Consider the following 19,059-nt stretch of genomic DNA (forward strand, 5'->3'; position numbering starts at 1 on the left):
ATCTCAGTGGTACTGAGGTGTGGATTTTGACTTGGCCTCCATCCATCCACCCACTGGTGTGCACAGTCCTGTTGGATGACCCAATTTTGGCCTAGCTCAAACTACTGGACAGATGGACTTACATTTATCTCAAGAATATTCTGGTATCAAGTGAAGTTTGTCATTGTATCAATGACTGCAAGTTCCCAAGGTTCTGTGGCTGAAAAGCAGTTGCTTGACGGTTGGTATTAGGTGTTTATGGTGATACACTGTGGTTTTCACCACGCACGGTGTTGTGCATGATAACCAAACAACTCCACCTTGGTTTCATTGGTCCAAAGGATATTATTACAGATTTTTTGTGACTTGTTCAGATGCAATTTTGCAAATATAAATTGTGCTACCATATTCTTTTTGAAGAGAAGGGGCTTGTTCCTAGCCACCCTTGCATGAAAACCATAATTGTTCAGTCTTTTTCTGATTGTGATGTCATGAGCATAAGCATTTAATGTACTTACAGAGGCCTTTTGCTCATATGTGTCAGTAATGGCGTTGGGAGTGACTGCTCTAAACAGACTACAAACATGGCTTCTCAAAACTACAATACCCAAGAACTACAGCACCCTAGATCACCTGCTTATTAATTACACCTGTGTCTTGTTCACTAATCATCAGTCCTGCTACTTAAGCCTCTCTCACACTCCCATAGTTGCAAAGTATTGTTCAGTGTTTGCTCCTGTTGTACCAAGCCGGTTCCTTTCTGCCTGTCTCTAGTTGTTTCGGGCCTCGTTCTTGGTTTCACCTCTTTGTTCTCTAGTCCTGCCTGCATTGCTCTGTTTGCCAATTGACCGACCCTCACCTGCTCTTTGACTACAATTTTTGTCAAGTGATTTGGCTTCCTTTCCAGTTTGCTTCTCCCACTCCCCCTGCACGTGCATCCATAAGTGCCTGCACCCTGACAGTATGATATAGCTTTGTTTTTTATTTATCTCTCTCTGAGCATTAAACAGTCTGACCTTGGACTAAATTTGCTGGGGCTCTTATTGCTGGGAATATTGTCAACTTTCTTGAAATCTCTCCATTTGTAAACAGTCCTACTCACTGGAGACTGGTGAATTTCAAACTAATTGGAGATATAACCCTTCCCAGATTGATGGGTAACAACAGTTGTTTCTCTGAGGTCATAGCTGTTGTCCTTTCTTCTTGCCATTATATAGACACATATGTAAGTGCTCCAGAACATGTTAGTTCACCAGACTGCAAAATGTTATGATTTTATAGTCCCACTTCTTGAGGATTAACTAATGTTGTGCGTTTCATTAGTAACACTTGACTGCCAATTACACTCTTGATTGTGGAAGTTGGAATGGTGTATTTCCCCCCCCCCCCCCCCACCTGGTTTCAGAATTTAAGTTGATGAGGACCACAATTGTTATTTAGGCCCTGATAAATAAAAGCATAAAACTGAAGGAGAGTGTACTTTCTTTTTCTCATGCCTATGTACGATCTTAAGTTCTATTAATGAGCACTTCTTTCTACAGGTGACCATTTTCTTGCACTTCCTCTGGGTTGGGCCACTGCAAGCGGCAGCTGTTGTTGGCCTTCTGTGGCAGGAGATTGGACCTTCATGCTTGGCAGGAATGGCAGTGCTCGTTTTTCTGCTGCCACTGCAATCCCTGTTTGGAAAACTTTTCTCTAAATTAAGGTGTGTAACTACACAAACACAGTCTCTTCCACATGAGAGATTTGGGCAAATTTGGATTGAAAATAAAGACAACCATGAATTATTAGTTAGTTTTATCAGAGACAAAACTGTAAGAGTTATGTATGTAATTGTAGTTTTACAAATGAATGAAGGACTTCCAGGCCATCTGGTTCATTTAGGTACATATAGTCCCCTCTGAATATATTGGAATGGCAAGACCAGTTGTTTTGTTTTTGCTATACACTCCATGAATTTTGGGTTTAACATCAAAAGATGATTGAGACAACAGATCAGAATTTCATTCTTTCATTTTCTGGTGTATCCTGATGCATCGCCATCTCAGTGTGTTTAAAAAATAAAAAACTTGGAACATGGCACCTGTAGTGGCAGACCACCCAATTTTTAGGTGAGCAAAAGTACTGGAATGGAGTTTGCCATAAATGAATGATGAATGAATTAACCCTTTATCATTGTACCAGCGAAATTGACCATCAACCTGTCCATACTGTGATATCACGAGAGGCTGGCTGGCTCTCGGCAGGACCCTTCAATCAGTGCAAGGACACAGAAGTTAAAATAAATCAAGATTTTTAATGGTATGCCAGGAAATTAAACAGGAAAGGTAACTCAGAAGTTCAATGGTCAAACGAAAATGGATTCCCAAAAGTCAAACTCAAATAATGTCTCTGGCTTCAGAACAATGAAATTATAGGCAGGTTTCCTTTAGTCCAATATCCTTTTCCCAGAACAAACAAAATCTTCTGCCTTACTTTGAGTCCAGTCAACAATCCCTGTAGTCTTTGGCCCGGTGGCAGCCCAGTCGCAGGCGTTTGTAACACAGGTAAGTATTTCAGTGCAAAAATCCCTGAGGTAAGAATTCCAGATAAGCCTTTCGTTGAATACTCCACCCAGCAGGGTCCCTCAGCAGGAGAGTCCATGAACCTCTCTCCCCTCTACCTTCAGTCCCCCCTGAGAGCTTCACTCAGAGTTTTAAACTCTCACAAAGTCCTCTTACTCATCAGGCCCTCAGTGGCCACAGGTGTGTTGCAGTGTTGGGTGCTGAGGGTGAAGTTCCCAACTCCACCACGAGATAGAGTTATAGCTGCCAGAAGTTGGAGCCATCTGCGTATGATGTAGCGCCCCCGATGACACAGCCTCTCGGGATATCACACATCCCCCCCCCCCCCCCCCCCCCCCCGGGACCGACATCCTCGTCGGGCTGAAGATTGTGAAGAGCGCATCCTGCCGGGACAGGGCGTCCTCGTTGCCATGGCGCCTGCCAGCCCTGTGAACAACAGAGAAGTTAAACGCTTGTAAGCTTAAAAACCATCTGGTAACCCTACTGTTGGTCTCTTTGTTCTTGGCTTTTGGACCAACAGATGCACATTCTCCAGAATCTGTGCTTCTCTGTTCATCCAGTCTAGATTTTTGAGGAAGAGAAGATGTAGGTCCCTCAGGATCAAATGCAGGAGTCAATACTTCCTCTGAAGCTTCCCCCTTGGGATCTTCATGACACTGTTCAGTTGCATTTAAAGTTTCTGAAGGATCCAACTGCATCCACTTCTCATCACTCATCTCAAGAGAATCAGATAGAGGTTTTGGTTCTCCAATAGCCAGGCCTTGAGCATTAGAAAGATTTGTGACTGAAGATACCAAATTTAACATTTTTTGCTTCAAAGTCACACACTCAGCTAAAACTCTATAGTTCAAAGAAGAAGCCGTATCTAAACATGATCCAGAAGCGCAGACGTCTTCTCTAGGCCAAGGCTCATTTAAAATGGACTGTGGCAAAATGGAAAACTGTTCTGTGGTCAGACGAATCAAAATTTGAAGTTCTTTATGGAAATCAGGGACGCCGTGTCATTCGGACTAAAGAGAAGGATGACCCAAGTTGTTATCAGCGCTCAGTTCAGAAGCCTGCATCTCTGATGGTATGGGGTTGCATTAGTGCATGTGGCATGGGCAACTTACACATCTGGAAAGACACCATCAATTCTGAAAGGTATATCCAGGTTCTAGAGCAACATATGCTCCCTTCCAGACGACGTCTTTCAGGGAAGACCTTGCATTTTCCAACATGACAATGCCAAACCACATACTGCATCAATTACAGCATCATGGCTGTGTAGAAGGGTCCGGGTACTGAACTGGCCAGCCTGCAGTCCAGATCTTTCACCCATAGAAAACATTTGGCGCATCATAAAACGGAAGATACGACAAAGAAGACCTAAGGCAGTTGAGCAACTAGAATCCTACATTAGACAAGAATGGGTTAACATTCCTATCCTTAAACTTGAGCAACTTGTCTCCTCAGTCCCCAGACATTTACAGACTGTTGTAAAAGGAAAAGGGGATGTTTCACAGTGGTAAACATGACCTTGTCCCAACTTTTTTGAGATGTGTTGTTGTCATGAAATTTAAAATCACCTAATTTCTCTTTAAATTATACATTTTCTCAGTTTAAACATTTGATATGTCATCTATGTTCTATTCTGAATAAAATATGGAATTTTGAAACTTCCACATCATTGCATTCCGTTTTTATTTATAATTTGTACTTTGTCCCAACTTTTTTGGAATCGGGGTTGTACGTACACACACACACACACACACACACACACACACACACACACACACAAATTGACAGAGGGGTAGATGGGACAGGAAGACAGGGATAAAAGTAAAATGCAGAGTAACATGAGGAGAGGGGAGGAGAAAAAAAGCAACCCCCACACTATGCTCTTGTGAGGAGTACAGTGTGGGAACATTAAAAAAACCTCAGCACAAAATAACACAAGTACACTTTACAACATGAAAACTCGGGACTTGGGGGGAGAGGAGGAGGTAGAGGTAACCCAGCACAAGCAAGCAGCCGTCCGCTCCTGCAGCCATGAGGGCGCTGGTCACACACCTGCTTGTCACACTGGGAGTGAAAAAACAGCGACCACGGGAAGAGGGGGGAGGAATACGAGAGTGTCTAACAGCAGTGACCTCCGGGGGGAATTGTTTTCCCAGCAACGGCCTTGGCCAAGGCCAGTGCTGGCTGGGAGAGCCGAAACAGATAAGATTGTTTGTTTGGTCTTTGGGTCGAGCAGCGGCATTCCTTTAACGCCTACTCTGATAGTCCACACTGGTCCCCCAAATCCATTTTCCTCTGCAAAGCTGAAAGCTTCTCCAAGATGATGTCCATATGCGGTTCAAGTTCTGAATAGCCACAGTCTGAGTGCTGACAGCTCTGCCCACCGCTTCAATCATGTCGGTCAGCTTTATGGGGCTTTGAACAGCTGTCACTGTTTTCCGATTTCCTCGATTTAAACCAGCGTAATGCCTAATCCAATCAGCAAAAGTCCTGTAATCATGATTTTATAATAGGTAGATGTCTTCAATGACAAAGAACCGCCAGGCACATGACTTGCCACTTCTCCCACGTGTCCATTGTGTAGCCAGCTGCGAACGTTCCAGCAGGACAGGCTGGTTCCCCCGAACCCAGGCTTCTCGTCGAGAAGATTGTGTCAATTGCGTGAAGAGACCAGTTTATCAATTCCATGGTTTTTAGTTTGGAGAGCAGTGCAGAGAGAGTCTCTCAGAAGTATAGACACTAGACTGACGAGACACAGACTATATAAGAATAAATAAAACGTATTTAAATTTGCATGTTCCCTCTTTTCTTGGCTTCAAAATGGTTTGTTTTTCTCCCATAGACAATTTCTGGTCTTCATGTTGGCTTATCCTTTTTAAGAACATATGCAGTCTTCACAGGTGAAAGCCAGGACTTAAACCAAGAATAAACATGAACATTCAAAACTACTTATTTTTTTTTAAGTCATCAGTCCAACAGTGCACACCTAGGCAACAATAAATACCTGTCAATCACATTGGAGTGTTCAGACAAAAAGTGCCATGTTTTAAGATTTGTTTGTTTTTGAGCACATTGACATGTAAATGTCAGGAAATTAACTGAGATTCTAATCCATCTTCTCATTCATCTTTTGAGCTCAAACTAAAATGTCTTCAGTATACAACAAAAACAAAACAGTTGGTATTTGCTGTTCCAATACTTTTAGATGGAACTGTGTATAACCTTCCCTTTCTACTTCCATTTTGTCCAGACCATGGTTTACTTTGGAGCTTCTGGAGGCTCTGTATCAGTTTTCATGGGAGTTTGTCATATATAGTATAAATACACTGCATGGCCATCACACTCAAATGTGGCCCCCAAATTGTTGCCACAAAGTTGTAAGCACACAATTATAAAGGATGACTTTGTATGCTCTAACAGTACAATTTACTTTCACTGGAACTAAGGGGCATAGTTCAAACATGTTCCAGCATAAGCTTCCCTAGGCGCAAAGCGAGGTCATTGAAAACATGGTTTGCCAAGGTTGATGTGAAAGACGTCAAGTGGCCTGCACAGAGCCCTGACCTCAACCCCACTGACCATCTTTGGAATGAGCTGGAATGCTGATTTGCACCCCAGTCCTCCTCACCCAGTATCAGTTTCCTGAGCCAACTAATACTCTTGTGGCTGAATGGGCAAGTTACCAGAGCCGTGTTCCAAAATCTTCTGAAAGATCTTTCCACAAGACTGGAGGTTATTGTAATAGCAAAGGGGGAAGAGCTAAGTCTGGGATGAGATGTTCAAAAAGTATGATAGTCAGGTGTCTCGAATGTTTGGCCAGATTATTGTGAGAGGTTAAATACTGCTTCTTATTGAGGATGAAAATCGCTCATTGTATTGATGATAAATCATACTGGTGCTAATATTGTTTTTTTACTGAGGATAAGAATTGTTCCATATCCTGATCCTGCTCTCTGTTGGTGTGATTCTCTCATGTGAGAATCGCACCAAGTTGATATTTTACTCAAGTAACAATAAGAATCATTAATGGTTAATGCTGTATTCTACTGAGGGTAAGGATCACTTGAGCTAACCACAAAGCAAATGAAACAACATTTAGTTTGTAAAATCTGGCAAAGTTTGAAGGTGAAGTGAAATCCATTGTCAGCATATATCAAAAGGAATTTAATGGAAGAAGGTACCGTTTTTGACATTCTTTCAAGTGTCCTTGCACCATCTTTCGTTCCCCACTGGGATGTTTAGATAATGGAGCCTCCTTATGGTGCAAAAGCTAATCAGCAACTCACCAGCTGGCAGTCCCTTCCACATAAGCTTGAGAACCCTTAAGTGACACATGGCTGACCCAGGCAAATTCTCATCAGATATGTTAAGTTTATTGGTAAGAATGACAGGTTTGGCCACAGAGTGAAATTTGTATTCTGGTTACTCATTGCAGACACTGTCTGCTGACTGATGACCTACTGTACATTTCTTTAACTTGCCTTATACAGTAGTAATGATGGCCAGTTATAAAGCTGTCATAAGTGAAATCCACTGGGTTTACTCTTTTGTATGAGAGTTGGTAACATTCCATACAGTCACCAAAGATTTGACTAATTTATGTGGCCCGAATGTAAAACTGTCTCCTGTGTGCCTCCTGCCAGTACTGCCACATACTATTTCATGGTTGCTTATTCCTGTTTCACATCATGAAAAAACTTTCTATTTCCCTGCATAAAACCAGCTTATAGATTGGGCACACACGCATATAAGGGTGTGTCTGACCCTATGTGAACATCCCAGTATGCTGAGATCAGTCTCAGTGCCACAGTAACCTCTTCATTTGGGACAGTAGGTTCAGTCTGATGGACAGTGGGCATAGAGGCACCATCAGTAATGTGAACAAGAGATGGAACCATGGCATGTTTAGCCAGAATGAGTATACAGCAACACTAGTTGCATAGTCTTTATTCTTAATTGAATGAAGGTGTAGTAATATTCATAACAGTGATAGTGGTGGAAATGCATACTGCCACAGAGTTAACCAACTTTGGGATTCCTGAAAATGTTGTAGTACTATCCATACATCATTGATTTTGGGGATGTTGATATGTTCAAGCTTTGTCTTCCTTTTACTTTCAGGTTTTTCCAAATGCCCCCAGTTTTGCTGGAAGGCATCTGTTACGGTCTCCCTTTTTGTAAGGACAACACCTAAGGGTATACCACAATGGAGAAAACAAATCCTTTACTCCAGGGGTTCCCAAGCTTTTTGGGCAAACAACCCAACAAATTTTCTGTGACTAAGTTCTGACTACCCTACTGTTGCAAATGCAGGCAACAACAGGATGAAATGCAGATGAGATTTTAATGACCGCTGACAAGTTAAAAAAAAAAAAAAATCCAGATCATCAGGCAATATCATAAATGGTAAACAAGCAGTGGCCATGCGATGTGCAAAGAGGCAAGGGTAGGCCGAGACAAAATGCAAAATCCAAAACGTAGGTCAAAGTCCAGAACAAAAGACTTGCAAATAGAAGGATTGGTATGAACAGACACGAGTGTGCTGAGTGATACTTCATAATGAGTGTGTGTTTATATAGTCTATTTATAGTGGTTGGTGATGCAGAAGTAATGAGAACCAGGAGAGAATATTTACTCAATATTCTGGAGATTTAGCCTGAAGTGCTGTGGCATTGTTGGAAAACCACTGTGCATTCTGGGAATTGGAGTTCGGGGCATGAGTTGACATGACCATACCGCTTACTGAGGAGCTCATGCTGGGAGTGATTCTTTTCCAAGAATGACCCCTGCGGTGATGAGCTGGCTTGTCAGGGTAGCTGGCATGGACACTTTGGGTGAGCAGGGGGTCTAGGGTGTCCCTTGTGGGGACCCAGCTGTGTCCCTCTGGACCATAGTCCTTCCATTCTTCAAGATACTCCACAGTATCCTTTCTGTGTTGAATTGAGGATGCTGTGGATGGTGTAGGCTAGTTATCCATCCAGAGTGAGAGGTGCTGGTAGGGAGGTGGTGGTAGTTGGGTTGTCAGCCAGAAGGCCTATTATGGTGGGTTTCAAACAGGATGCATGGAAAGTGGGTGAGAGGTTGCAGTGCTAGGGAGGTCGAGCTTGTAACATTGTTGGTCTGTTGGGATATCTTAGTGTCCAATGTACAATGTATTTTGCAGTCAGCTGTTTGCAGGTCTTTGATATCCTTGGTTGCTAGCCATATTGTGTCACCAGATTTGTATTGTGGGGTTTCTCCTCTGTGACAATCAACAAACTGCTTGTATTTCTGTGCTGGTTGCCTTTCTCCCATACCTGCTCCCTGCACTTGTCCCATCCGTCCCACTGTGGGCACATCAGTGGGAGAGTCATCCCAGGGGAACAGTGGAGGTTGAAACCCCAACACGCATTGGAAAGCCATGAGTTGTGTGGCTGAGTGCTGCAGAGTTTTCTGAACATATTAAGTTCATGGACAGAATTGTGCCCAGTCCTTCTGATTTTCTGAATAAAATAGCTGAAGGAAGCATCCAATTTCCTGGTTTGCTCTATCCACTTGACCACTGGATTGAGGATGGTACCTTGACATCAGGCTCACAGACACCTCGAGCTTTCCCATGAACTTGGCCCAGAGACGTGACAAGAATTGGAGACACCGATCACTGACGATGTCCTTAGGGATGCCAAAGTACTGGAACGCATAAGGAGCTCTGCAGTTTGGAAGGTCGTGGGGATACTGGGTAGTGGGATGAGTTGCAAGGACTTGGGAAAAGTGATCAATAATGACCAGGATGACAGTGTTATTCTGAGACTTGGGGAGGTCTGTAATAAAGTCAATGGCAAGTCGGGACCATGGACATTGGGGTGTGGCTAATGGCATGAGTTTGCCCACCAGGGGTGCCCGGGGTATTTTGGTCTGTGCACATGGAGCACAATGAGAGAAATTTGTTAATATCACTGAGCATGTTGGGCCACCAATACTTAGCCTTGAGCAGCTGATATGTCTGTTGGCTGCCCGGGTGGCATGTGGTAGGGGTGGAGTGTACCCAGGTGATAAGTCATCCATGTAGCTGTGAAGGGACATACTTGTGATTTGGAGGGGCAATCTTCTGGAAGGTGGTGAGGTGGACTTTGGGCCAGTTCATTATCTATGCCCCATGTGAGTGCATTAATGAAGTGGGCATTAGGTATTATGGGTTCTGGATCCTGAGTGGGCGGGACCAGGATAAAGCATCTGCCTTGGTGTTCTTGGAGCCTGGTCGGTAAGCAGTGCTGAAATGAAAGCATGTGAAGAACAGTGCTAAGCGAGCTTGGTGGGGATTAAATCTTTTAGTTGTCTTGAGGGATTGACTACTTTCACATTACCTATAATGCTTTCCACCTAGGGGAGTAACCAAAATATATACAAACTAAAAAAACATGGCACTGCACACTGACTATAATCTTTCAAATTTAAATCTCCCTAAAACCTTCCAAGAAGTGTCAAAACTAACTATAAGCATAAAGAAATCTGCAAAGCCTTTTCTTTGGACTTCGAGAAATCAATTGGTAAAAAAGTGCTTGTATATATTGTATTGAATGCTTTGAACATCTCTACTTTGGGTGACAACAGCGTTCTTCGTCTGTCAACATGGGTGTTCCAATGATTACTTCCCTCCATCCACCCATTATCTGTAGCTGCTTATCCTGTACATCAGCGTTTCTCAACCTTTTTTCAGTCACGGCACCCTTCAGAAGTATGCAAATTCTCAAGGCACCCCCATATAAAATATACGCAGTCACGCTGACCATATGCTGACCCCGGCAGTGACATTGTAACATGGGAAAGGGGGCTGTGAGACAAATTTTGATGCTGCATGAGGCGGCGATGATCTGCATTAGTGTAACTATCGTTTTTTGGAATTTTAATTCATTTTATTTATTTCAATGTTAGAATATATAATTTTTTGACGGTACCCCTAACAAAGCCAGACGGCACCCCAGGGTGCCGCGGCACCCTGGTTGAGAAAGGCTGCTGTACAGGGTCGCAGACAAGCTGGAGCCTATCCCAGCTGACTACAGGCAAGAGGCAGGGTACACCCTGGACAAGTCGCCAGGTCATCACAGCAGTTACTTACCTGCAGAAGTTAAAAGATCAACACTGATCATAGAATAATCCACAGTGAAATTATTTTTGCTGGGTGCTGGTTACGATGAGGGAGCAATCAGAAAAAATACAAAAACATTTTGTGCATTAAGAACACAAGCAAGGAATTCACTCAGTTAAGTACTGTAAACACAGCAGAATTGTCAAGTTTCTTTTTTTGAGGTTAAGTTTTCTTTTTTTTTTTTTTTTGTTTTAAACAGCTCATACGCTACCAGATTATGACAGTCTTTGGGCTATTAGAGGAAGCTTTTAGGACAAATACGACATTTTAGGTCAAATACGACATTCAATCTACCTACATATACTGAAAGGGGAAGTACACGTTGGCTTACTTTACACTGCATCATTTGTACTTTTGTTTTGGGAGTTGATCCTTCAATAAATTTCTCCTTTTCAGTTATTTGACTTGTCCTTGTTTTCACACCTTTTTTTTTTTATTGTGACTAAACACAAAGATAGAGGGGTTCTAGGTTTTGTGACTTGGATCATCAGACTGATCCATTACTGATGTGTGCAGAACACAGTTGCATGTTTGTCTGTCGGTGTAAAATTGACAGCGAATTCTGTCTAACCACCCTTTTCAATGCTGAGCTTCTTTAGATATTCTATAAAACTTGAAATCAGGATTCCTTTTATGGTTATTTGAACAAGTTGGTGCACAGCAAAAGTAATCTTTCCCCTATATGAAGTTGAAATGATTGAGTTTATCTGATTTGGGGAAACAAATATAGTGCCTGGTCACCCTGGCACAAGGCATTATAGGTAATGTGAAAGAAGTCAATTCCAGGTTCTTGTGATCTACCGTATAAAGATGTTAAATGGGTGGCTTGCCCTCCTCCATCCAATGTCTCCACTCTTCTCATGCTAGCTTGACTGCTAATAGTTCCCGGTTGCCAACGTTGTAAATTTGTTCTGTGGGTATGAGTTTTCGAGAGAAAGAGTGTAACTTGAGCCTCTCACTGAAGTGTTGGGATAAAACTGCTCCTACCCCCAATTCAGAGGCATCCATTTCTATAATGAATGGCTTAGTGGGGTCTGGGTGTTTCTGGATTTTTTTTTTTAAACTTCTTTATTTTTAAGCAGGGCTGTGAGGTGGTAGAGCTGAATCCTCATATGAATCTCTTGTAAAAGTTGGCAAAGGCCAGGAAGCATTGAAGCTCTTTGACATTGGTAGGAGTAGGCCATTTGGTAACTGCTGAGACCTTCTCTTGGTCCATGGTGATTCTCTGGGCACTGATTATGTAGCACAGGAAGGAAACTTGGGTTATGTGAATTTCACATTTCTCAGCCTTGACAAAGAGGTGGTTGCTGAATAGTTTGGACAAGGCCGCCTTGACATGATTTCTGTGGCTTTCAATGTCTGAAGAGTAGATGAGAATGTCATCCATGTAGGAGGTGATAAACCTCCTGAGCATGTCCCCCAGCACATCGTGAATCAGGCACTAAACCACAATGGGTGTGCAAGATAAACCATATGGCATGATAGTATTCATAATGTCTTGACATGGCGCTAAACGCCATCTTTCTCTCATCACCCTTACACATGCGTACAAGGCTGTAGGGGCTGTGTAGGTCCAGCTTTGTGAAGGCCTGTGCTGATCAGAGCTGTTCCAAGGCTGAGGGTACAAGAGGCAGTGAGTACAGGTATTTCACTGTGATCTGGTTCAAGCCCCTGTAGACAATGTATGGTCTGAGTCCTGCCCTTTTCCACAAAGAAGATTGCTGAGGCAGGTGATGTAGAGGGGTGAATGTTGTACACCTGCTTAAGGGCTTCCTGCACATATGCCTCCATGGCCCGCTGTTCCAAGATAGCCAAGGGGTAAATCCTGAGGAGGAGTGGTGCCAGGATGGAGATCGATGGCACAGTCATAGAGACGATGTGATGGTAACCCACTGGCCTTGCCTTTACTGAAGATCTCCATGTAGGCCTTGTAGCATGTGGGGATGATGGTTTCAGTGGTTACCTTAAGGCTCTCCATGGTTGTGGAGGTGACTGTGTGCCTTGGGAGATATAGTGTAAACAGTGTGGGGGCCATTGCAGGATCTTTCTGCCCTGCCAGGAGATTCATGGGTCATATTGTTGTAGCCAGGGGAACCCTTATATGATGGCCTGGTTTTGGGTTCTTGTTAGCAAAAATGAGATGGCTTCATTGTGCAAGACTCTGACCTGTTGAGTGAGGGGCTGTGTGCTTTGATGTGATTAGTCCCTCCCCAATGGGCTGAATGTTCAATGGTTGCAGGAGCTTCCCCATGGGCACCTGCAATCTTTGAGTGGTCTCAGTGTCTATAAAATTCCCCATGGCACCAGAGTCTGTGAGAGCAGAAAGCACATGAACCAAGTCTGAAAATCTTATGATTACCTCAATTTTGAATGCCATGCTAGAAAAATGTTTAGAAGGACTCCCTGAGAGAGGAGTGTTGGAGGTCGGGGCATCTCCGCTCCTGCTGGTGTCCTTGAGCTTTTAGGTCTAATGGGGCACTGTGCTAGGAGATAGGTGGCCTCACCACAGTAAAGGCACCTTCCCTCTTTACATCTCCATTCATGTTCAGAACTGGTCAGCCTGGTACTAGAGATCTCCATTGGAGTGGGTGCTTTGAGGGTCAGTGTTTCTGCTATGGCTTTTTGCAGAGTAGGTCAGTTGCAGAGCAGGTTGTCAAGGCAGATGGCTAGGTTGATAAGGGTGTTTACTTTGGCCTGTTCATTTTGACATGCTAGCTCAGTCAAGACCTGAGGATTAAGTCCCTGCCAGAAGGCGGCCTTGAGGGCTGGTTCATTCCAACTGCTCCCCGTAGCTATAGTACAGAACTCCAGTGCATATCCTGCCACTCGTCTTTTTCCCTGCTTGATGGTAAGCAATTTGTCACCTACTTCCACTCCCTCTGGGCTATAGTCAAAGACCCAGCAGAACTGCTCAACAAAGTGCTCATATGAGACTCAGCTCTCTGCCCTTCTCCCAGACTGTGGTTGCCCATTTAATTTCCTTTCCTGTGAGCATGTTGATAAATTGGGTGATGCGTTGTTGGTCAGTCGTCCCCATCTGGGCTGCAAGATACAGAGTATTGCAACAGGAATGCCTTGCTGTCTGCTACATTTCCTGAGAAATCGTGGGGTCATGGAACAAGGGAATGAGTGTTTATGGTGAGCATGGATTGCGCTAGGAGCACCTGCAAAACAGCTGCGGTAAGCTGGGAGATGCGGGCATCCATCTCCCTAGGCCTCTACTACTGTTCTCCCAGAAAGCGTCCCTGCGTTGTTAATACAGCCTGCCCTCTCTCATCTGTTTCATCCATAGTGATGGCGAAGTATCCTGTCACAAACGCAAATAGCAACAGGATGAAATGCAGATGAGATTTTAATGACCACTGACAGGTAAACAAATCCAAATTGTCAGGCAATATCATAAATGATAAACAAGCAGTGGTCATGCGACGTGCAATCAGGCAAGGGTAGGCAGAGACAAAAAGCAAAATCCAAATTGTAGGTCAAAGTCCAGAACAACAGTCATACAAATGGAAAGCTTGGTAGAAACCGACATGAGTGTACTGAGCAATACTTAGCAATGACTGTGTGTGTGTGTGTGTGTGTGTGTGTAGTCTATTTATAGCGGTCGGTGGTGCAGAAGTAATGAGAACAAGGTGAGAGTATTTTACTTAATATTCTGGAGATCCAGCGCAAAGTGCACTGGCCATGTTGAAAGACTGCTGCGCATTCTGAGAAGTGGAGTGTGGGGCATGAGTTGACGTGACGCCAGCATTTTTTAAAATTTCAAACTTAGAATTTAGAACATTTTATAATGTTTATAAATTATATAATGTCCTAAAACCAAAGGTGACTAAAATTCAAAGGAATTATTTGCAATAACAATCTAGTGTTGAAGGCCCTGGTTTACACTTGGCACAGGGCGCTGCTTCATGCAAATGGCATTGTTCTCACGTACGTAATTGTTTTCACATACTTGACTACGTAACTTGTATACATCTGTAGAATTCGGTGACATTCACTGGATGTTTCAGAGCCAAAAATAAAGACTTTCTGCTCAATACAGGTCGTGTTTATTTATTTATTTATTATTATTATTTTTTTTAGAAAGGCACAACTGTCAAATGGCTCTTTTGGTTATTTACTTTCAAGCCTAGAGCTTCCACATGTGAAATCAGGAGCTTTGTTTGGCTTGTCACTTGCTGTTGCTGACAGAGAAGCACAGAATATGCATGCGTGCATATTTGGATAAAACTATATCCAATTTAGCCTTTTTTAAAATTTAGCTTGATGTGTACAGTCAGGTAAATAAATATTTGGACATTAAGAGTTATTATTTTACCAGGATGAATTCTGATGTGTATGGTGCTAGGTTAACTGTTTAGATTCAGCCAAATGCTTCAAAACACATTAAGCCTAGGTCACAACCGGCCGTACGTGCTCCTACAGCCGGTCTATGTGCAAAAAATGCAAGAAATGCACAGAGGGCGCGCGTGTGACATGCTGATTTTCGAGCCATAGACTGGCTGCAGACTGGCCGCAGAGGTTCTTTGTCATGTCAAACAAACTCTACGGGCGCTTACGTTTTTTTTCAGGTTGCAAGACAAACTTGCAGCCAACGTGCGTCTTTCTCCACGAACAAAAAAAAAATGCAGCGATTTGGGAAACGGCAAAAATCGCACGGCCAAAAAATCGTACGTCCGGTTGTGACCTAGGTTTTAGATAATGCTTTACACTGCAGATAGAAAATGACCCAAAGCATACTTTGAAAGCAGCCCAAGACGTAAGGCAAAGATGTGGATTTTCTTCAATGGCTAGGTCAGTCACATGAGCTGAATCGAATTGAGAATGTATTTCACTTTCTGAAGGCAAAGTGCTGCAAGAGCAAACAGGAACTGAAGACAGGTACAGTAAAGGCCTGCTGAGCATCACCAGGGAAGAAAGCCAGAAAGACAGTAATTGACTGCAAAGGATGTGCAAATAAGTATTAGAAAAATACAATTTAATTTGATTGTTAGTTTGTTCAATTATTTTGGTAAAGGTAGGGCCACATATAAAAGGTGCTGTAATTACTGTATTGTTCACCCCATATAGATATAATCACCCTTGTGTTAAGGCTGAAAGCTGCACTTTGAGGTCATACTCATTATTTAATTTCAGCTCCAGTATACTGTGGTAGACAAAGTTCTTATTTTAGCTATGTCCAAATATTTATAAACCTGACTATATATCATTGGGTGAACATTTTGCCCCCTCCCCTACATCTCTCTCTCTCTCACACACACACAGTGTGTGTGTGTGTGTGTGTGTGTGTGTGTGTGTATATATATATATATATATATATATATATATATATATAATATATATATATATAAAATATATATATATATAATATATATATATATATATATATATATATAATATATATATATATATATATATATATATATATATATATATATATATAAAATATAAATAAATAAATAAAAACACAATATACTGTTTTATATTGTTATATTAACACCATTGCTGTAATAAATTGTATTTAAAAAGTTCTAAATGAAGGCTATTACATGCTCATGTGAAGATATGAAGTTAATCTTTGAGTAGTGAATATATATTTCACAACACAAGAAAATAAACTTCACATCTTTGCACCACCATTTAATGTTCTTTTTATCATATAGACACATTCACAAAAATATGCAAGTTAATCAAAATTTTAATTTTGACCCAGTTTGCCATTTTGACGATACACATCAAGTCAGTGGGAAACCATTGGGCGTGACGTCATCGGAGTGAAATATTGGGAATTATCCATACAGGACACACTTTTGGCAGAATAAAAACATGTATTCTGTTCCCTTCTAGCAGGTTTCATTCATTTGGTTTGATAGCATGCAGTAATATTAGCGTATCACTCATCCTATGTGTATTATGTCACTCTGCCCAATGGAGAATGAGCGTTTATGGTTTATGACCCTCTGTGGTTGTTAACACAGCATAACATCACATGTCGGAGCTGATGTGAATATTCAATGAGAGCTTTCTGCTGTGGATGCACAGAAGCATTTCTTCATTTGCCGAGGACACCCGCAGTAAACCATTGCAGTGAATTGAAAATGCCATAAGTATTGCACGTAAAACTTCCGCACTAAAAGCCCAACAGCGTCTGTACTTCCTCCGCAAACTGAGGAGAGCAAGAGCCCCGGCCCCCATCATGCACACTTTCTACAGAGGCACCATCGAGAACATCCTGACCAGCTGCATCACCATGTGGTACGGCGCCTGCATCGTGTCCTGCTGCAAGTCTCTGCAGCGCATCTTGAGAGCAGCTGAGGGGATCATTGGTGTCTCTCTCCCATCTCTAATGGATATTTATAACTCCCACCTCAACCACAAAGCCATCAGGATTGCAGGTGACCCCACCCACCCATCTCACAACCTCTTCAGTCTGCTGCCGTCGGGGAGGAGACTGCGGAGTCTCCGGGCCAAAACCAGCAGGCTCAAGAACCGTTTCTTTCACCAGGCGGTCAGGAGGCTCAACTCCCTCCCTGTTCTGCCCCTCCTCCCCCCTCTGCCCCCTGCCACAGATTCTGCTCACACACACCCCTGCCCCCCCTTCAGCATCTGACATGTCATCCTCACAGTCCCCCCCCCCCCCCCCCCCCCCCCCCCCACACACACACACACACATACATCTCATCGTTCGTTAACACACTGAACTCAGGGACCGCACATCTCACTTTACCTCGCTCATTTGCACTATTCCGCACTACCTCACCTTAACAGCTGCTAGTTTGTTTATACTGCTTATTTCATGTTTACCTGCTATACCTCAAGCGCCCTTGACTGTTTGTTTATTTGCACCAATTTACGTGTGTGTATGAGTGTTTAGTCTGTCTAGTTCTTATCTAGTGTTTACACTGTTTATATTTATACTGTTTATATTGTTTGTCTGGGTGTTTAGTCTGTCTAGTTCTTATCTAGAGTGTTTATACTGTTTATATTGTTTGTTTTTTTCAATTATTCTATTTTTATTTATTGCATTGCCTGTTTGCACCGTGGGTCAGAGAGGACTGAAATTTCATCCGTGCTGTATGTCGAGCATGTATAGCATATTTGACAATAAAGTTGACTTGACTAGTGAGCAACTGTGACAATTTGTAAACAAACTTTTGTAAAATCTATAATTGTTCCATCAAATGTGTGTATAATAATTTTGACTGGCTTTTTTCATGGTATATCAGATGTATTCCATTCAGCTAGCACGATATTGAACTCCTCTTTGACTTGTTCAGTATCATGCTAGCTGAATGGAATATATCTGATATACGCCAGCCAATATTATTTAAAAATGTCACTCAGATCCACAATGTATTTTGTACAAAAAATACAAGTTTTTCAATACGAAAAGATAAACTTCATATCTTTGAGCCAATCTGTGATTTTTTTTTTTTTTTATTATATAGACACATTCACAAAGTATGTAAATTTATTGAAACAATTCATTGATATCCTTACGAGTGAGGTTATTGAAAAATATTTTACGGTTGTAGTTCTCAATGTCCCGGATGCAGTTCTTATGAAAAATACGAGTGGCGTATTTCCCAGTAAGACACTCGTGTCTATGTAATATAAAGAATTACTGTGATTCAGTGTGCTGAAGGGATAGGCAGCTATAAATGTGATTATTTGGACCTCATTTATCAATCTTTTAGCACAGTTTTGTGGAAATATTTGTGGAAGCTAAACCAAACATGATTTTCTTCATATTCGCATGAGTTCATTAATGAATGCCAGTCACCTGTAAATTCAGTCAAATGCAGAGCACAGACGAGTTGGATTTGGTGATGCCAAAAAAAATCCAGAAAAGGCAAAACTCTCGGCACTAAAATGATGAGTAAATAGCAGGTAGATGTGGTTCTAAGTCTGTGAGTATTTTGACTGGCATCTATGCCAGTAAAAATATTATTTAACAGTGTAACAGCCCTTTCATTAGACCACAATCAGGAGCTGAAAAATTGTGAAGTGAAAAGAAAATGGGTTGACATGAAAATGGGGGAAATTGTTTGACATGAAAACGGAGAAAAATATATACTGTACCCAAGTGATTGTGGACACCATGCACATCACACAGGAATTTATTTATTTATTTATTTATAACATCTCCACAACTCTTGGCCAGACATTTCTCACACACAAATGCATACTCCTCAATGTAATGTTGTGAATTACTACAGTAAAGTTGGTTTAATATTCAACATTCATGTGACCTTCAGCACAAAAGCAGTCCATATTTCATAGGAAGTCACCTTTGATGCACAGCACCCTAGAGAGTATTCGGCACATTGCAGCATGCGAAATACTGTCCATCATATTGTCAGCCACTTTGTGCTGGATCTAAAAGTG

General features: G+C 42.2%; 1 protein-coding gene across 5 annotated transcripts in view; it reads left to right on the plus strand.

Annotated features, from left to right (window-relative positions):
* abcc4 (ATP-binding cassette, sub-family C (CFTR/MRP), member 4) overlaps positions 1–19,059 on the plus strand; it is a 289,814-nt gene that overhangs the window by 119,604 nt on the left and 151,151 nt on the right. For all 5 annotated transcript variants that reach the window (XM_060919115.1, XM_060919116.1, XM_060919117.1 and 2 more), the window contains one exon: positions 1,521–1,684. In XM_060919115.1, the coding sequence (XP_060775098.1) occupies positions 1,521–1,684 (164 nt within the window). The remainder of the gene's footprint in view (positions 1–1,520; positions 1,685–19,059) is intronic.

The sequence above is a fragment of the Neoarius graeffei genome, chromosome 4 (assembly GCF_027579695.1).
Source record: "Neoarius graeffei isolate fNeoGra1 chromosome 4, fNeoGra1.pri, whole genome shotgun sequence".
Classification (NCBI taxonomy): Eukaryota; Metazoa; Chordata; class Actinopteri; order Siluriformes; family Ariidae; genus Neoarius; species Neoarius graeffei.